General features: G+C 40.8%; 1 protein-coding gene across 4 annotated transcripts in view; it reads right to left on the bottom strand.

Moving 5' to 3' along the window:
• Positions 1-224: 224 nt before the first annotated feature.
• LOC139709279 (uncharacterized) overlaps positions 225-20604 on the bottom strand; it is a 115600-nt gene continuing 95220 nt past the window's right edge. For 3 of the 4 annotated variants that reach the window (XM_071621227.1, XM_071621230.1, XM_071621229.1), the window contains one exon: positions 225-3151. In XM_071621227.1, the coding sequence (XP_071477328.1) occupies positions 1035-3098 (2064 nt within the window). In that variant the 5' untranslated portion in view covers positions 3099-3151 and the 3' untranslated portion in view covers positions 225-1034. Of the gene's footprint in view, positions 3152-13154; positions 13395-20604 lie in introns of those variants that run through there. The other variant, XM_071621231.1, reaches the window with a different exon arrangement.

Raw genomic sequence — 20604 nt, 5'->3', positions numbered from 1 at the left:
TACTGGCCATTGAGGAACAAATACAGGCACCATCCAATGACAGAGAGACATAGAGACGTAAAGACAGAAAGATAGATCAATAGATAATTAGTAGATAGACAGATGGGATAGAGAAGGAGAGAGATAAATACATAAGATGGAAATGATTTGAGAACATGAAGGATATCAGCAGTGTCGGCACATAGACAAGAAATCTCTTTTTTTTTTTAAGTCAAGTGGGCTATTTGGTTTGAATTGGAAGCAGCGGGACGAGCAGAGTAATAGACAGAACTACTACAGGACAGAAAACTGAAGTTTTCATCGTGAAATCAGTCTTTCTTGCAAGGCATATATCATTCTGTCCAGAGATCAACTTGTCACTTCTCATAATCTCTCGATTTTTTTTTTTTTGGCAACAAAGATGAATGTGAATTAAGTCCATCCTTAAGAAAGAAAGAAAAAAAAAAATCTATGACATGACACCACGTATCTAAGGATAGAAATCTATAGAGATACACTACTACTGACTCCGAAGATAAACTGTACATGCTTAATACTACAACAAGATGATAATATGTGACTGGCCTTGTTTGTATGAATCAATGAACATAATGAGGGAAATAGTATTCCTGACTGACAAAAGTGTGTAGATGCACTCATCATTCCCCTGATTTCAAAGTCTCTCATTTCTGGATATAAAAGTATAAAACTATGATAATTTCACAAATTCTAATGATATAAGCTTTAGGTTGAATGAAATAAATGCACTGCAAGTACAACTTTCTTTTGAAACTGTCAGAACCTTTTTACAACAACAATCTGACTAGCTCACTCCATAGCAAAAACAGTTGTCGTATAAGTTTGTGCTCAGGAAACAACATGAAAATTTCAACACAAAATACTTAATAACACTTATATTTCAATATATTTTGCACCCGCATCATAAAGTGTTTTGAGTTCAAAGCTTCAACAGCTACTTTCAGTTTTGAGAAGAAAAAAAAAAAGGAAAAAAATAGGAAGAAGCCCCAAACATCCACAAACCTTCCCTGAACACATTACCTGATGTGCTGGCTTCGGGTCACATGACAAGTGAACTCGATCTTGTCACGGCACACATAACCACATATGCTACACTGGAAGGGGTGCCGAGCCCCATGGCAACTCATGTGCAATGTGAAGATGACGTGGTCTGTGAAGAAGGTCTCGCAATGGGGACATTTGACAGCCTGGTGGGGGATCCCCACCGGGTCACCTCCGATCCACTCCGTCTGGGCCTGGCTGTCCGCCTTCCCATCCTCCTCGTTCGTCTTGCTCCCCTTCTCCGCCTGCTTGGCCGCCGTAGGGAGCTCACCGTTGTCCGTGATCTGGTGGCTCTCGTGCGAGGCCTGGTCGAAATAGGGCCTGGAGTGCCCCGGGTTGTCGTCGGAGTCGTCTGGCGTCATGTCGTCCGGGGATTGGGCATTTTGGACAACTCCATGGGCGTACTTGTACATGGCCATGTCACGGGGTGACCCAGTCATGTCCATCCCGTTGACAATGGCTTGGTGTGGGAAGGGGGACACCATCTCTTCACCTTTGACCCCCATGGGATGAATTCCGCCAGCATAGGCTGCTGCACCCTGGCCTTCTACCAGGGGAATGTCAGATCGTGTGTCGATCCACAGCTCTGTCCCGTGGTCGCGATCTGGTGAGAGGAGCATCTCGCGCTTTGGGAACGGTGTTCTCTTCCTCTTGCGTGCCCCACCTTCCTTTTTACGTCTGAAGATTGGGAAGTTGGCCCAGTGGGTGGATCTATCATTGGGAGGCAGGGCCTGTTGAGGTGAGATAGGTGTGGCATTGGTGATACTGTTGATAGAGTTACTGGAGACTGCCAGCGTGCTGGTAATGGCAGGGACTGATCTAGAAGGAACACTTTGGTTGGAATCTCCGCTGTCATGGACGTCAGGGTTAGAAAGGTGAGCTACAGCACTTCCAGAGAAGTCTAGTGCATCGTGTGCTGGTGCTTCGTGGGGATGACCACCTGTACTGGAACCTGGACTGGCCTTTTGAGGGCTGAGTGTGTCTGATGATGCCATTTCTGATTGAGGTAGTGATATGCTTGAATGTTGTGCTATCTTGCCGTTACCCATTTCTGATTCTCGGCCGGCGTCGTCCGAGCCATCGTACGGACTGCCTTCTCTGTTGTGCAGTGCTTGGGTTAGGGTGGGAGGACAATTTTCTTGGCTTCCTGAGGTATCCGAGAGAGGTTTGCTGTCATTGTTGTAACGTGGGGCCTTGTAAAGCCCATCTTCTGAAGGTGTAGAGGTATTATTGATTGAGTGGAGGGTGGGTGAACTGTCACCTGCCATTGAAAGCGGGGGCAGGTTGGCATCAAGGGTGGAATGGCGTTTCCTGCGGTGAGCTTGAAGGTTGCATTTGTACGGCGTCTGGTAGTGGCACTGGTCACACTTGAACTGCTTACTAGTGCCCGTGTGCACGATCAAGTGGCGCATGAGGCTGCTACGGAAGGCACTACTAAAGCCACAGACCAGGCACTTATAGGGCTTTTTACCTGAGTGAACATTCATGTGTTCATTTAAGTGGGTCTTGGTAGGGGAAATGTGAGTGCAGAGCTTGCACTGATAGACCCGTCCATGTTCGGAGAATGGGGGTAGGGCACTGAGAGAATTGAGGCTATCCATGGTTGGGATAGGGGCTGAGGTAGCTACATGCACGGGCAAGCCGCGGCTGACTTCTGGCAGGAGAGGTGGGGGCAGATCACGCACTTTGTTAATGTCCGGCATATGACGGTCAAGCAGTACAGAGCTTGTCATGTCGATCCTGTGAATCGCTAGATGCTGCTGAAGTGTGCTGTGTAACGAACAACTGAAGCCGCACTCTAAACACTGATAGGGCCTTGACCCTGTATGAATGTTCATATGTTCGTCGAGGGCGCTTTGCGACGACGCGATAAACGTGCACAGTTGGCACTGGAAACCAGCGTTTGGCTTACGAGGAGGACTTAGGCCAGGAGAGGTAGCTGGTGCTTCTGGGGTCCCTGTGGAGTCCTCGCCAACACTGGAGTTACTTGAGCTGCTGCGGGATGACCCAACTGTTCGTGCTCCGTCTTTATCAGCCATTCATGATCCAGTTCAACGCACAAACATTCGAAACTAGGATTGCAACAGTATTCCTGCAGGAAGGGGGGAAAAAAGGAGATGAACAGAATGGAAGAGTGGTTGAGATCCAATGAATTTCAAGGGGGCGAAGAGATTACACTTTTATCAGCGTTTTCAATCAAACATGATGCAAGCTCTTGATTTGCCTGAAGCAAACTGATTTACAAGAGATATACTGACCTAATTCCATATCAGCAGTACACAGGATAAGCTGTCGTTTTGTGTGAACTACGACAATTTCAAACTCTTTTGACATTTCTTAAAATCATGCATGAACTATGGACAGTGCCCGACTTCTGTGTTTCTTTAGAAAAAATCTAGAATGAAGACTACAAATCTAAATTGTGATACTAACATTTTGTATTAGGTAGGAAATTAAAGCTGACATAACCTTTACATTTCTTTTCATGTAAAAAATGTTGTTGAATCACATTTATAAACATTATGTTGTTTGATCTATTTCCCCCCATATCACATGCACACAATGAAGAATGAGTTTTCAAATCATACTCAATATCTTGACAAATTGATGCAAAGGTTAGCTGACAAAGATGATTTTTGGTGAATTCATTTTCGAAGTGAATTCAAAGCCCTTCAGAGGTTCAATTGTAACTATCTATTGCTCATCTTCCCATAATAATGATGTCATTTCAGGTACTTTCTGCCAAACTCATAATGGTCATCAGCAAAAATGTTCAGTTTATGCTCTGTCTGACCAAACTGGTTTGCATTACCAATGATGTATTTACGGGAATTTGTGCCATCAATCATTCAGAAATCAATTTGACGAACAATGTACAGAAACAAAATGTCTCCCTTCAAAAGGCCATTTTCGGTGTCATATTCACACGATAAGAAATCACTTGTGAAACAAATAATGGCCACATCCACTCACCATCAGGAGCATGTTGTAACATGCTGGTATACATTAGTTAATTATGTGGGTTTTTTTTTTTCATTTACATTGTGGAAAGGCAGTGGTTCAGAGTGCAGCTTATGATACCGATCCTCACATGATACACACTAGAGTAGCATGACCTTCAAATCTTTCATTATTTAGCCCCGCATCACAGACCTCATTTCAATGAATGCTATTGAGAGTGTCTAATGATATCACACTTTCAATAGTCGTAGATTGCCCCCCCCCCACAACGCTTTCATTACAGCTGTTTGAAGTGTGGCCTTCCACAAAAAGTGCAACATATTACATTGAGATAGCAAAGCCCTATCAATTTGCCAAGTCAGAACTCAAAGAAAGCAAGTTGTCATATGCAGCTTTTTTTTTTCTTTTTTTTTTAAGGGTGTGTACAGTTCTGGTCGAGGTGAGGATTTAGCTTTGCGAGATATTTAGAAACCACTCTATGAGATGTCAAAGAGCATGCAATTCTAAAGGGGTATCAAAAGTTTATTTGATGAAAATCGGTTTTGAAATGACTGAGATATCCAAAAACAAGGTGAAACAAAGAGATCCTAATAAAAGGCGTGGCCTGTAGTCTTTTATTATTATCACGTTTTTGGATATCTCATCCATTTGAAAACCAATTTTCATCAAATAAACGCTGAATCCTTCTTAAAATTACATGCTCTTTCATATTTCATAAGAGGTTTCTCATTATCTCACTTAGGAATGTAAAAAACATGAATCCCCACCTCAACCAGTACTGTACAGCCCCTTTAAATCTGGTATCTGACAATTCTTGCAAAAGAGATGTATATACTGGTCATTGTTGCTGTATTTTTTTTTTAATTTTCCCAGCAAAATTAGCACACTAAATATATCAAGCAAGAGGAACAAAGGCATTATGCTCCTGAAATATTGGTGATCTTGCGTACATTCATCCCCGACCATGACCCAATTGATGAAACAGCTGGCACTGGATAGTAGCCACAACCAGTACTGCACATTCAAGGAAGCGACTGCTAGTGGCATTGGGTATGTATTATAGACAACCCTGTGTTTATAGCCCTTGAGGTCCACATACAAACAGGGCTTGGCTATATCACCTAGGGTACAGCCAGAGCCGCTATGATGTGGCGCATTTAAAGCAGAGATAGAAGATTAAAGGCCATCACATTATCAGTCGAAGTTCAACCTTGGTTTGCATAATGCCTGATGGGTCACACAAATGGTCCACCAGTAAAAGATAACACAATGGCCAAGGTGCTGTAATCAAGTTAATATACAGATGTTATATGACTGCCCCCCCCCCCCATACAATCAACAACAAAACTACAAGCAGAAAAGAGACATATTGCGGTCATAGTAAAAAAGCAGTGTAGAAACATGTTTTAAGTAGCTGGATTAGATGACTCCAAAGTACATCCACGCTATTATGTATAGGCCTCCTTCATCTTCATGGGTAACTCATGACAACCCAGGGGGGCGTTTCATCAACGAGTTCGTCGGAGTTTTCACCGACAAATTTGCTATCAGCCAATTAGACGCAAGGATTTCATTAGATTTTAACAGTTATCAGTGTAAATCCTTGCGTCTGATTGGCTGATAGCAAATTTGTCGGTGAAAACCTCCGACGAACTCGTTGATGAAACGCCCCCCAGGGGGGCATTTCATCAAGCATTTTGTCCGACAAAGCTGTCTGACAAATTTGTTCTCATAGCCAATCAGATGCAAGGATTTCAGTAGCTTGTAACAGTTTGTAAGAAAAATATCCAACCAAAACGCTTCATGAAATGCCCCCAGGTGTTTGCCACTAAGCTAACATAATATTTCAACAGGAAAGGATAAAGAAATGGCTGGGGTAACATACAAAATGTACAGGTCTCTGAATTGTTAAACACCACATTGCTACTCGCCTTGCAATGGCTACACTGTCATGCCAATGTGTTAACTTATGTCTAATGAATTCATATTGCACGGTCACTCACATACGCACCATTAGGTTTGAGTTTAAATTGATTTTCTGAGGCCACTGAGGTCTATGGAAGCATTCATATACATATTCATACGGGAGGCAAGCATGAAGCTTGAAGTCAATGGCTATCAAAGGCTAAGGCGATGACGGAGGTACAGTACATACATTCTTGCCAACAATCTTCCCATATCTTTGTACATCATGGTAGTAAGTGTGGTCTCCTATATCATACCTATTCTTCTGCTCCCTTTGACCAAACGAACCAGCCATAAATGTAATGGTACCGAGTGTTACTTATCAATGAGAGGGTACACCATGGTCAAAGTAACACTACAAGTTTGCACACCACTTGACCCCTCCAACCCCCCACGCCTGGGGGACGCTGCAAACTTTCCGACAACAGAAAATGGAACAGTTTAAGCGCTAACACATCAAACCTGACATGTACTGCTGGGAACATACATAATGTGAAGGCAAATTGCATTGACATTTGACAATGGCATCCCAAGCATATTAAACTACCTGCTTTGGTAGGGGACGACTTTTAAGGCAGTCCATAATCAGCGGGGTGCAGAGGTATGCAACACTGAGTAAACAATGTCATTCAAACATGAATCGACAAGATCATGAGCTTGGTGGTTTTGTGATTGAGATAGACACCTATAGCCTCATTAATTGGAGACCTCTCTGCACTTTATGCCATACACACATACACACCGATTTGAACTTTGGCACATTGTCGTCAACCTACTTTACACGTGTTCAGATTGGAAGAACATTCGAAGACTTGGAACAACGATAAGGAGCAAAGGGTGCCAGGTTCCATTTTGCAAAATTTGAAGGGTAGTTTCTCAGGCCAGTCTAACTTAATCTAAAAAATGTGACTACAAATGAAAGCCTCTTTTAAGGTTCATGATATTCTCATTTTACATCAACCTCCCCTACCTTCCAGCATGCAGTTTCAATGTGGAATGCTGTTTGTTAATGTCAGGATCCTTAAAGAAAGGACTGCATTCTTGTCCAGTTGATACTTATTAATCATGTTATATAATATCACAGTGAAGAAAATCACAGGGAAAATATTCCAATGAATACCTTGCATAGATACACAGAATGCGCATGGATTGACGGTGAAATACCATGGTATACTTCACAATGTGAATGCAAATACATCACAAAATACTGTGGTATTAAGGGCGGTAATTCAAACTTCGAACAAAATATGCATGAGAGATTTGAGTGTGAATCTTGTTGAGAAATGCTGATTGTACAGTGGTGCATTTCTTGTATGACCCGACATACATCGTAAAGGGATGTCAGCATTGTAAACAGCATTGGTATACTGAGGGCTGAAAAGGCATATTTTGGGGTGAAAAAAAAAAAAGCCTTAAAATCCATGAGACCTGCAGTATCTTTGCCCCCCTCCCCCCCCAAAAAAAGTATAAAATACGGCGAAAAAGTAATAGTTGGCATCTCTGTTCATGTCTTTTCCCATTGGAGGTATGGGCATGCCCAATGCTTACCACTAATACCAGCAATACAACAAGTATTTTGTGAATGAAAATGGTACCAAGTGAATTCCAATAGTTATTACCATGATATTTTCCTTTTTGTCAATGAGAAGACAGAGCTAACACATTTATGTGGCATCATACCCCTCCGTTATTACAGTGTGAATGTACCGGTACCTAGAGTTATTTGCTAAACTGTGTCAATTCAAAGGGAAAGAATGTTATTGCCCGACAATAAAATTCAAAATGCTAGTCACGTGGACGGGAATGGGGATTGGGACAGCAAACTACAAAAAAAAAAAAAAAAAAAAAAAAGACAACCATGAAATCTTTAAAAGATGAGGTTCCTATGAGAAATCATAAGTCATATAATCAGAAGGCCATGGGATGTTTCATAATGAATTGAAGTCGATCTTAAAAGTTACAATCATGGTATGCCATTGGTTTTACCTGCTTAGTTTTATTAGCCTTTCAGAACCCACTTCACATCTTTATCAAAACTTACAGAAAAATGTTGAAGTCACTTATTCCATAAATTTTGTGTAGCAATGACTAGGCCCTATGTGAAAAAGTCAATGTTAATTTTCATTGGGAAGTTCACATTGAATACAATGCAGCATACCATAATTTTTATTTGTTCTTAACATTTAAGAATGACTTAAATTCTTTGTGAAACACCCCCTCCCTCCAGGAAAAGTACATTGTAGAATACCAGAAGGGATCTATGTGATTCTGAAGTGAAAATATGGACCCCTCAAATCACAGGAACACCTAAATTGATACACACAAGTTTAATTTTTTCCACTTTGTAACATCAATACAGCAAACAATTGAAAGAATGGTTACTCAAAAAAAAAAATCTTTGAAGAATTTTAAATTTCATACACCGTAAATACATAAACATATGCTAATTGCTATGCAAAACAGAAAGGGCGAATGACATCAAAGCCATCAAGTTATCAGGTTTACATTTTGTAATTATTGCACAGTGCTTGCACTTTCACAAAAAGTTTGCACAGTTGACTGTAACATTTGTCCATGTATAGCATCCATTTTTATCAAAGCTGGTGGGCGTGATAAGTAGGTCCACCTCAACCCCCCCCCCCAAATCTAAAACAAGTTACAGCCGATCCAAAGATAAATCAATGGCAAATTTGATAGAGTGGCCTCCCTGTCACACATTTCAAAGGCCATCCTTTGGGACTGACTCATATTCAAACACACAGAGAGCAGACAGGCAATACCAGAAGACAAGTTCCAACAGGAAACAATTAAGTTACTATGGCAACACACATATATTTAAATAGGAAAGATCGCTACCAAATGAGCAGTGAGTCTTAAAATGCCTGCTTAGAAGCCTTTCGAAGTAAGTTAAAAGCGGTGTGGTTTTTTCCCTTGAAGTGCCCTCCAAATAGCACCAACAAGATTGCAAAGTCAAATGAATGAATGCCAGAACATGTTCCACATGTGACCATAAACGTCTGAACACTGAAATGGGGCAAACGTCCACAATTAGTCACTGAATTCCTCTGAGACCTGAAGGGAAATGGGCCTCATGGTCAATTATATAATGGGATCTAAGACCAGATCAATCACATATCAACTATGAGAGCCTCCTTAAAGGACAATGGTCACTGACTTCCAAAGACATGGAATTTTTTACATTTTGTATTTGATAAAACTTTTAAGTGGGTTTGAGAGAAATTATTCAAAGTTTTCTGTTGATGCATCAGAAACCAATTAACAAATATAATTGTAATTTAATTTCAGTAACCTGGAGTTAATACACCCTTCATAAACACAGGCAGTCTTCGTTCATCTGATGAGAGAACAAAGTTCTTAAAACTAACTGGCTTTGACACTGCATTCCTATCTGTACTGAAAAAGGAGTGAATCATTACTCTAGTGGTTCTTGTTTTCAAAAAGTGCACTGTCAAACACACAAAAAAAGACTTAATCAAGCTAAGATATGACAACTTGTGGGAGTGATATCATATCATCATAATTATATTATATCATATTATCATAATTATATTATATCACACACAGGTGTCATGTTGGACTATCATATAAGGGATGTAATCTCACAAAAGAAGTGTATGAAGAATTTTCTTCCAAATCTGTTCACAATGAGAGAGAATAAAGAGATAAATAGATAGATAGATAGATAGATAGATAGATAGATAGATAAATAAATGGATAGATGAAGAGAGAGAGAGAGAGAGGGGATGGGAGAGAGAACCATTTCATCATTCACTGAAATTCATCACTAGCTACGTAGTCATTCAACTAGATTTATGCAATTATGTTGAAATGAATTCCAGGAAACTTGTACATACAGAAATGATTACTCATTCACCCAAAGTGAAAGAAACGCTGAAATAGTGTGAGTCGCGCACCCTATGCAAACAATGAGGGAGCCCATTAAGAATCACATGATTCGGTGATTACATAATACCTACATAATACCCAATTCCTGGTCTGCTGATCATTACTGTGTTTTGATTTCCCCCCTGTGGGTTTCATTTTACCAATCAAGCCAGGATGTTACCCATCCGCCACAGATCAATTTTATGCAATGCAATACAATACCTTTTTTTTTTCCTTTCTAGATACAGAGTAGATAGACAAGTTTTCTTTCATCCTTGTTTGAAAATGTTATGACACAAATGGCAGGGGAAAAATTCCCAATTCCACAACTCTTCCAAGAATAAAGTATGAGGTACCTTGTCTGGAAAAAAATGGGGGATGGGATCTAATGAATGGTCAAAATTTGATGAAAAAGGAAGAAAGCAACAGGATAATTCAATGTTGAGAAATGACATCATCTCAGAAAATGGCAGTTTGGAAATACATCTCCAGGCTACATTAATGGAGTCTTACAGTGACAAATCATAAGAATCCAACAGGCATATGTTTCTGTTTTTATGTTAGCCTCATGATGTACTCAAAATATGGGATGATCAAAAATTTGAAGAGATTAAGAAACTTGAGAACTGTTTGCATCATACATGATGCACTCATCAATACTTTGCATTAGCTTTGCACACTAACATACAGCATTAATGTATTTCCCAAGAGACTGAAATCTAGTCCTGGATTTTTGTTAAGAAAAGCTTGTTATTCCAAAGATTATACTTCATTGGTGCTGGTTACTCTATGAATAATCACATACTGAATGGGATTCACTCACGGTGACAATACTGAAAGTCACGCTAGCAAAATAATCGGCATACACAATAAAACATTTGTGACGTGAAAACATTCCAAATTCCCCCACACACTACTACAGGTGACAGGTCACAGCTCGCCATGAAAAAAACACACACATAACTGAATGGATTCCAGCGGTTTTGACAATACTGAAAGGCAGGCTGGCAAAGGTAATCAGCACACACAAAACATTCATGACGTGCAACATTCCAAATTCCCTCAAAAACGGGCACATGATCCGCATCAAGTGCTTTTTGTACATGTTTACCCCTCTGACTCAACAAATGAATCCCGTCATGCTCGCGGGATAGCGACTCGGTCATTGCCAAGCCTGTCACGCACACAAGGCTTGCCTTCCAGGCATATCATCAAAGCTGACCTTTTGCATGCATGTGCACATCATTTAGCAGCAGTACAGCGCATGTAGCAGCCCTACACAGCAGGCATGGGTTTCTAACTGTATGGAATGTAGAATCTATTCACTCCGAGATAAAAAGAGTACACTGGTATGATATATATGCCTATCTCATTTCTTTACACATGCTCATCTCTTGAAAAAAACAAAAACAAATGACAATATTACAACAATAGCTTCAGGTATAAGAACAAGATGTAGCATATATATTTGCATTCATATACAATAGGCATCATCTAATCCAACTCACTGACATTAAAATTGATATATAATATATATGTAACATAATAAAGAAGCCTTACTGAAAAGGGGGTTCTGATATGGTAGTCAAAGAAAAAATATTGAATTTTTCATTTGTTTGTTCCAAATTGACAATGATATAGTAAAATTGGACCATTTGGATCAATGATGGCACATTATTGTCAAGAGTTTGGACTATATGGTGGTTTCCCAGATCAAAAGCCTTACCTTTGCACATGTTATGTGATGTCTTCTTTCGTGTAATAGAGTAAGTAATACCAGCATAGCTTTGCCTTGGTTCTGTGTTTCTTTTTCTGGTGCGTTTGCGAACCTGAAGCTGGACTGGCAGCGTCACGGTGCTTCAGGCTTGACATGTGAGCCAGCATGAGTGATTCCGCTTTGTTCAGTGAATGACATGGTGGAATGGTTGATCAATGTGTACCATGGGGGGCACTGCCTTGCCATACAAGTTTCAGGGCGTTCGTCTAGATATATGGATAGGTTATACACCAGGTCCTGCTGTGGGCTTTTGTTGGTATGAAGGGCACAAACAACGTGACGTGTGTGTGAAGATCATAAATGCTGCATCGCGTCTTTCATGACTAACGGAATACACCGACCACATTTGGTAACCACGAATGGAAGAGGGAGAGATAAATCCTGTTCCTCACATGCGGCAAGCTTCGGTATTCACCCTGACCGCACTGCGGCATCACACATTGGGCCATAATCTCTGCACGGCAAACATTTACACATGCATTGTGCCGAATGAAGAGTGAGCACCTTTAAAGGAGACTTCATTCACATCTAGTCATAGCCAGATTCACAGCAAAATGATTAAGAGATGGCAAGTTACTGCTTATAGTGGCAGTAATTCCTCTGTGCTTCAATGGTAATATTGAAATTCATTTTTCAAGTTCAGAAAAGACAAAGTTTGATCACCTTGAGGCAGTAACTGCGTGGATTGGTTCATGAAAGGGAGCAAGCCACGCGTACAGCTGTGCCCAACTCATACAGTTAACCAAAGAAAAGCACTACTATGGGACTGCTGTATTAGCACAACTCAATGCTCAACTACGGGCAAATATTGACCTGACTGACTGCATCACATACTAGAAGGTTCACATTGAACTCTTTGGGCTGTGATGTGTGGTGAAAAAGGGCCCGCAGAATGCATGTGTGTGAGCCGAAGCGGGAGTGTGTACGCTGATGCGAATGTGTGTATGTGTGTGTTTGCGTGTCAGTGTGTATATGTGTGAGTGTGACTGATAGTGAGTGTGTGTTGTGTGTGTGTGTGTGTGTGTGTGTGTGTGTGTGTGTGTGTGTGTGCATATGTGTGTGAGAGAGTGTGTGTGCTGGTAAATAGGGCTATGGACTTGAGCTATGGACACGCACACTGCATGCTGCATAGAGAGTTGCCCAATACCTGCGCAGTCCACATACAACATAAGCAGCTATGCAGCGGATTGAGGCCTATGGTATCACCTATCGCGCCTAACGCGTATGTGCATGGAAGAAGAGGAGAGAGAGAATGAAAGAGAGATAGAACGAGAGATCCAAAGGGAATGGGAAAGAGAGGGAGAGAAAAGGGTGAAAGCCATTGCAGCAACAGATGTATTTCAAGCCACTACTTTGCAAGCACATACATACACACACACACACACATATATACATACACACACACCACACTTAACACTGGATGAGAAAATAAAGAAAAGGAAGGGCAGACTCATAAAGTAAAGTTGAAGTAAAAATCACAACATACCCTTGTCGTGGCCTGCCATGAGGCCATTTTTGCTCCGAGAAAAACCCCCCGAAGTGGAGTGGACAATGGAACTAGCGCTTGTTTGAGCAGAGCTCTCCTCTGCGTGTTGACTGACTACAGCAATGGGCTCGGATGAAGCTGCGGTACTAACCACACACACACATAGTATTCTCATTATATACACCACATACGATTTGTATGCTCACTGGCAATGACCTCACACTCCACTGCTAATGTACTTGTTTTGTGCGCAGCATTTTCTCTCTGTCATTATGGCTGCTTGACCATGCATGGTGGAGGCACAGCCAGCATGGTGGGAGGCGCGAATGACCCCAGCCCAGGCCGACCCTCTGGAACAATTGAGACCAAGCTAGCTGCTGTTATCACACTATGCGCTTTTTATTGTTGTTCCCTCTTCTTCTCTGTTCTAATTTTTTTTATCTCCCCTTCTCTCTCCCTCTCTTCCTCTCTCTCTCTCTCTATCTCTTTCTCTCCATCTCTTCATATGTGTTGTGTTTTTTTTTTTATTCCTCTCGTCTAATTTCAACCATATTTGCACTCATCCAGTCTCCGACACACCGGATACTCCATGCCCGATTCTGAATGTGTTTCCTAATGAGAAGTGGTCAAGGCCTCTACATAATGGCACCAAGGATATATGCTTCAAAAGGCTTTCTTCACATATTGCACTTTTAAAAGAAAATAATTCTTTCTCTACATAGATGCACTCCCAAATTATTAAAAAAAAATAAAATAAAGGGGGGGGGGATGGCAGAGAAGTCTCCACCCCTCCCCCCCCCCCCCCCCCACGCACACACACATAAAGGTTGAACAACATCACTGGAAAAGAATGAGCTTTTTCATGCAGGCAGGGCATGCTATTGTTGGGGACGGCAATGAACTTCTTTGCACAGCGCTATGCTTGTGTACACACTCAAAAGCTATTTCTATGCATCAAGTGTGTGGTCACCCATCTCCTATTATATCGCTAGGCCTGCCTGAGCCTATCTGCGCATGCCTGACCTATATTGGATGTATCTATTTTTTTTTTCTTGGTCTTGTTTTGTTTTATTTCATCTCCCCCTTTTCCTAATTGCCATTTCATTTGCTGATTGGATATAAAGCTATGGACAGACTGATGTAAACAAAGGTATCAACATGAGTTTGTTAACCCTTTGTCATGCTTTCAGATCGAATAACCAATACCTCTCCCCCCCCCAAAAAAAAAAAAAAAAAATTCTTCTACTATCCACTAAATGTATAGGGCCTATACAAAAACGACATAAATTTGCTGATACCCTCCAAACAAGGAAAGCAGCAACATGTGCCATGATAGATATCCACCCATAGGAACATCAGGCTCCCAGAGTTTCAGTTTTTGTCAGTAAATGACACGCCATTTGCACGGCGATGGCTAATTCTAATTTAAATGCGCGATGTCATTCAGAGTAGCTTGTGACTGGCAATGATATCGTATTTCACATGCATACACTATATGCTACTGTGCATAGTCTTCTAATGAAATGCATTGTGACTAGCGATTCTGAATTGTAATACTTCGATCTCCACGCATTCACGATCAACAACGAACATTAACTGTTTGCGTGCCATGGTGGAATTAACCCCCTGTATGCTACATCATTCTTAGACCGCAATGCACAAGCGCCTTTGGAACACATTACCATCTTCAAAAGCCATGCACCTTTTTTTACATGAGCATTTATGCCGGAAATGCAGTGAGTATAAGTTGTAAAGAAAATTGCAAAGTTTTACTCTGATGTAAACTTTATGATAAAGCTATTGACTATCGCTGGTTTTAATGATCTGTGGCATATTGTGATACAGATACTGTTATGTGTTTGAGCAAAATACTGTATTTGGCATATCGTTGCCGGGGTGACAAGACCTTGTATCTGCAATTTTGGTGAAATTGACTTTTTCTGATTAATAGTCAAATAATGGGTTAAGTGATGTCCTGACCAAATCCTAACTGTCTTACTCCAAAAATGAAGCCACCACAGCATGTCAAATGAAATGCGATCTCATTCGCTATAGTGCTTTGGCCGCCATGTTTTTTGGCTCTCCTGAACATTTGACATTTTGTAGATACGACGTCTTGTCGCCCCAGCGACGATATATTTAGTGAGTCTAATTTTTTTCGCAAATTGAGCCTTCCCAACAATTTTGTGAGTAGTTGAATATGTGATCAAGGAGTACAGTGTCAAATAGAGAAATGTATGTGTGCACATTGCATTCATGTTGAGATCAGCGTTAACAATTTTGGGCATTCTAATAGCATTCTAATTCTAATAGCACTCAACTCAAAAAATTTGCTAAGACAAAAGCCTTGCAAAATTTAAGGTGTATACAAAATGCAAAGTTGGCAAGCCGTTGACTGAGGTGGACGTGCAAACACGTCACACAGAGTTTTCTTCTTTTTTTTTAAAGACATTGGAAAGAACAAACCTGCATGTCTACTGTCTCAGAATAACCAAAATCCATCATCGGTCAAGTGAAATAAGACTGGCATTTGACTGTTCATTGTGATGGATGCCTGCCATAATGCATCTTTTGTGGAGAAAACACTCGCTAAAGTAGAAAATAATATCACCTGAATTAAACCAGTATGTCTGCCTGTTACCCTTTCTGTCTGTTAACGTGTTCTATCATCACAGACTCATTACGGGGTTGTAAATCAACGGCGTAATTATGGGTAAGAGCTTTCTTGATGAGGTCTTGAATACTGTTAGTTTTAAAAAGACAAAACAGTTGGGAAACACACACCAAAAAAAAAACAACAAACAAACAACGAAAACAAACAACCAACCAAAACCAAGCAAACTATTCATTACAAAAGAGTGGCAAAGCCAAATCCTACATAATTCTTCCTTTCTTTCTTGACAATGACAATACAATGATTATGCCAATAATGACATAATTGTGGCCAGCATTAGAAGTGGATGTAACAATAACAGTTACAATAATAATGATTATAATGATAATAATAGTAATAACAATGAACTTTATTTGTCTAGTCAATACTATTCCTTATATCACGCCTAACTAGATCCTTGTCATTTAATTGGTTGTTTGACATTGATCATTCGTCCCATTTCACTCCGATGTCATCACCTGTGCAATAGTGGCTCCATTTACCGTGCAATTTCGGATCCATATGATTTGCTCCATTGCAAGCACGCCGAGAGCCCGGCACATTGTGCATGTAAAATGCTTAAGTTTTCAGTGTGTATGCGACAGCATAAAAAGCACTCAGTGAGCACTCTCCCAATCTCAGATCCCGTATATTCTCTCTTGTTTCTAACTTCATAAAGCATCAAATGACAAGGATCTTTTTAAGGCACTACATAAAACAACTAATAAATGTTTTTCATTCATGCAATGGACAGAATATTTCATTCAATGGACAGAATATTTCATTCGGTAAAAGATGATATTTTTGATCCATTCAATCCTCACTGAATGGATCATTTCATCTATCACCTCATAAACTCACAAACATTCATTATTTGTATATCAAAAGTGTTTTCAGGACAGCTTTTGCCTTCAGAATAATCTTTGTATCTGACAGCGAACTTTGGACTCAGTCCTCGCTGACTATTCGATAGATCAACTGAATCATGTCTGATCTCATACGAGATACTGCTACTACTACAAATTCAAATGTTGACCTTGATCTGCAACCTTCACAAACATGTTCCCAAATGGAACAGGTGAACTCTCACACACAAAAGCCCCAACCTTTTCCAACTACTCAGTACATGGGGCAGGAACAAGAGCGCATGTGTGTGTGTGTGTGCATGTGTGCATCAGAATGCACTACCTTCTCAGTTCTCAAAACTTTTTTTCTTTGCTATTCCAAGCAAATTCCACATTCTATCTATAAACTGAATGTGATGACAACAATTCTAACCTCTCTAAAATTTATGCAACAATCAATAGTGTGAAACAATAGCCATGCTATTTATTTCACAGGCCTTCCACACACTGAGCAAAGCTGAAAAGCAGTGATGTCGCTCAATAAGTTAGCAAGTAACCAAGCAGGGTGACTTGTGAATGGTCAATCCTATTGAACCTTACTCAGACTAGACTTAAGAGGGCTCACCACTTATTCTGAGTACTGCTGATCCTCAGCGTATATGCCTGTTGGTATAAAACTCCTTCATCCAGCAGATATAAGTGCAGCAAAACATATTCATCATGCAACAACCTATTACACCCAATATCCCATCGCACAAGATAAAAAGTATTAAATATCTTCAAACTTGAAAAAAAAAGAATAAAGTGCAATTCCCAAACTCTAATGTCAGCATCTCATAACAGTATATACACCTTTTAAGGCTGTGTCACACCTTTCCGGGCAAGCTTTGCGTTCGACTTGTGGAGAATAATTTTTACTACCCGGAGGTCCCTGCAGATGACCCGCACACGACAGTATCTAGCACGTATCTCACTCGTAGTCGCCCGGAGGTGCGCATGCAAATCTTTTTACCCGCAACCATGTTTAGGCCCTGTCACATCTTTCCGGGCATGCTACGCGGGCTTGTTGTGTGTGGGGATTTCCAGCATACCGGACAATTTGTGAGGGCGGACAAGAATTTGGGCGAGTCAGAGCATTTGTCTTACTTGCTGGATGCGTTCTACTTACATTTTATTTACGGGTATACTGTGTGACCTGTGTACCAGTTGCATGGGTGCTGACAATTCAGTGAAGGAATTCCTCTGTAGGAATGGCAGAAGTCTCACAGAATGTCATTATCTTGGCTGCATACGGGGGCTGCAAAGTACCTGTGTGGGAGTTGCCTGCGAGGTGCTGCCGCTCAGGGCCTCCTACTGGCGTTCTGCATGGACCTCTCCGGGCATCTCCGCGACTCACCCGGAAAAAGTTTTGGTCATGCTCAAAACTTGGCTATGGTTAAATGGGACTTGCGTGCGCACCTCCAGGCAACTACAGGCGAGATATGCGCTAGGTACTGTTGGGGTGCTGACCAACTGCGGAGAGCTCCGGGTAGCAAATTTGTTTCCCCGCAAGTCAGGCCGCAAAACTTCCCAAGATATGGTATGACAAGGCCTTGAGCATGCTCAAAACTTGTTCCGAGTGAGTCGTGGGGTCCGCTTGCAGAGGTACGTGCAGAACACCAGTAGGAGACCCTAACCAGCAGCACCTCTCAGGCAACTCTAATGCAGGTACTTCTCAGTACCTGTAAGTCGCTCGTAACAGAAACGGATCGGTTTCAAAGCTCTCAGGCAGGTCACACAGAATACACGCAAGTAGAAGATAAGTAGCACACGTCTAGTAGGTAAGAAACAAGTGCGAAACTCGCAAACACTCTTGTCCACCCGGAGAAATTCTCCTGCGTGCTGGAAAATCCCTCCTTGTAGCTTGCCCAGAAAGGTGTGACACGGCCTTAAGTCCCATTGCTCCATTCACTATAATTATGTTAAACTTGAATCAAACTTCTGCCAGCCTGTTAGTGTTAGCATGGACCTACTTCACATGGATATTCATCACTCATTAATCAACTCAGGCACCTGTTCCCATCAAAGGTGTCACAAAAACATTTCAAACATGCTTTCCGGCTTTGATCTCATCATTACCGTCAACTGCCGGCCTGGATAAAAACAAGATGGCGCCTTGAGAAATCTAAAAACTACATGCTCAGAAGATAGTAACTAGAGCTCTTAATAAATCAAGAAAAATGCATGTGTTGTTGTAGTGTACACTGGGAATCATTGCTCAAGCAATATCATTTGCGATATGCACATACTTTCCAAGAGAAAGCAAATAATTTGGCAGGTTCATTTAAAATTTATAATCTCTGTCGTGAGTCAATTGGGAGGCCTTGTCACTGCACAGCTCCACTGAACAGTTTGACCTGTGGAGCAGGGATGTGTAGTTGGCAGTAGTTGGCATGGGCAGGTCCAAGCTATGTGATTCAAAATGACTTTGTGTGTTTATCATCTCCACAGACATACATTTCTGGCTTAAACACGTTTGTGATCACACTTTTTTTTTTCCAGAAAGGTATTTCAGAAAGGTATTTTCAACCCCATAAGTAAAACAACTTTCCATTTATCAACTGCCCAAATCTTCCTGAAAAGTAGTTTGGAAACCTTAATTCTAATTCTATGCCAGAAGTGAGTTGATAAATGCACACGTGAGCTGGGAGTTACATGAAGTCAAGAGTGTCCTTCTATGGCTATAAATCTGTGAAGCTCAGAATCATCGCTGTCGAGTACACACATTTCCAGATCAACTCATCAGTCGCATGGTTATGAGTAGGTGTATTTTCAAAATCTCATTCCAGAAAGTGTTTTGGGGAAATTGTAATGCCGTGCTTTGTATGGTATATGTTAAAGGGATATTCCATCTTCATATTTTGCTGCTTTGTGTGAAAATAGAAGAATCAGAGAGAAGTAAATCAGCTATAAAAAAAAGATTGGGGAAAAATTCCATTTCCCTCATATATTTGGGCACAGACAGAATTTATCTGCTGAGGAGGACATGTTAATAGGGAATAGCTGTTGTAATACCAATGACAGTTCTGAAGTATTTTTTTTTTCCCGGGAGAAAAATTAAAACTGGTAAATTTTTGTGTACACACTGAATAGAAAGCTGCTCAAGATCTCTGTAATATAGATTTGACAATTTGCCTTACTCCTAACTTTACATTTGTGTCTTTTTCCCCCAAATTTTCACTGATTTATTATTTTTTTCTGCTTTCATATGCAGCAACATAATATGAGAATGGAATGTCCCTTTAACGGAACGACACATCCCATTCATACTAATGCAATGATTGAGTAGTCTGACCCAACAATGTCGGCTAGAGTCAGTTAACAGGTCTGCCACGTCAATGCTCATATATGGAATGATGAATGCATCCAACATAGAAATTAGGACCATGTATTATGCATGCTGAAAACTATTACAATCATCATGTCACATATGAATATTTATACATACTTAATCAGAGCACTGGGGTATTCATTTCACAGAGTGACTTCATTATCTAGCACAAATGCAGCCATCAGTATAGACTTGGCACACTGATACAATCTTGTGCATTATTTTGGGTTGTGGATACATCTACTGTAAAAGTGGACATTTTCGTGGTGTTGAAATTTTCGCGCATTTGGCGCAACCAGAAAGCAGCGCGAAAATAAAAGCATGCGAATATTTTTGCTTGCCGTATGTTTGTGTACTTGGTGTCTTGATTCTGCGGAATTAAAGGACAAGTTCACCTTCATATACATGTGGATTGAGTGAATGTAGCGATATTAGTAGAACACATTCGTGAAAGTTTGGGGAAAATTGGACAATCCGTTCGAAAGTTATGAATTTTTAAAGTATCTGCGTAGTCACTGCTGGATGAGAAGACTACTACAGTGTATGATGCCATGCGTACAACCATACAAAGAAAATAAGAAG

This window comes from Diadema antillarum, unplaced genomic scaffold, assembly GCF_040938485.1.
Source record: "Diadema antillarum isolate AM-2024a unplaced genomic scaffold, OU_Dant_1.0 seq00001424_RagTag, whole genome shotgun sequence".
In the NCBI taxonomy this organism is placed as follows: Eukaryota; Metazoa; Echinodermata; class Echinoidea; order Diadematoida; family Diadematidae; genus Diadema; species Diadema antillarum.
The sequence above is the reverse complement of the archived record's forward strand: the minus strand, read 5'-3'. Positions and strand labels throughout refer to the sequence as shown.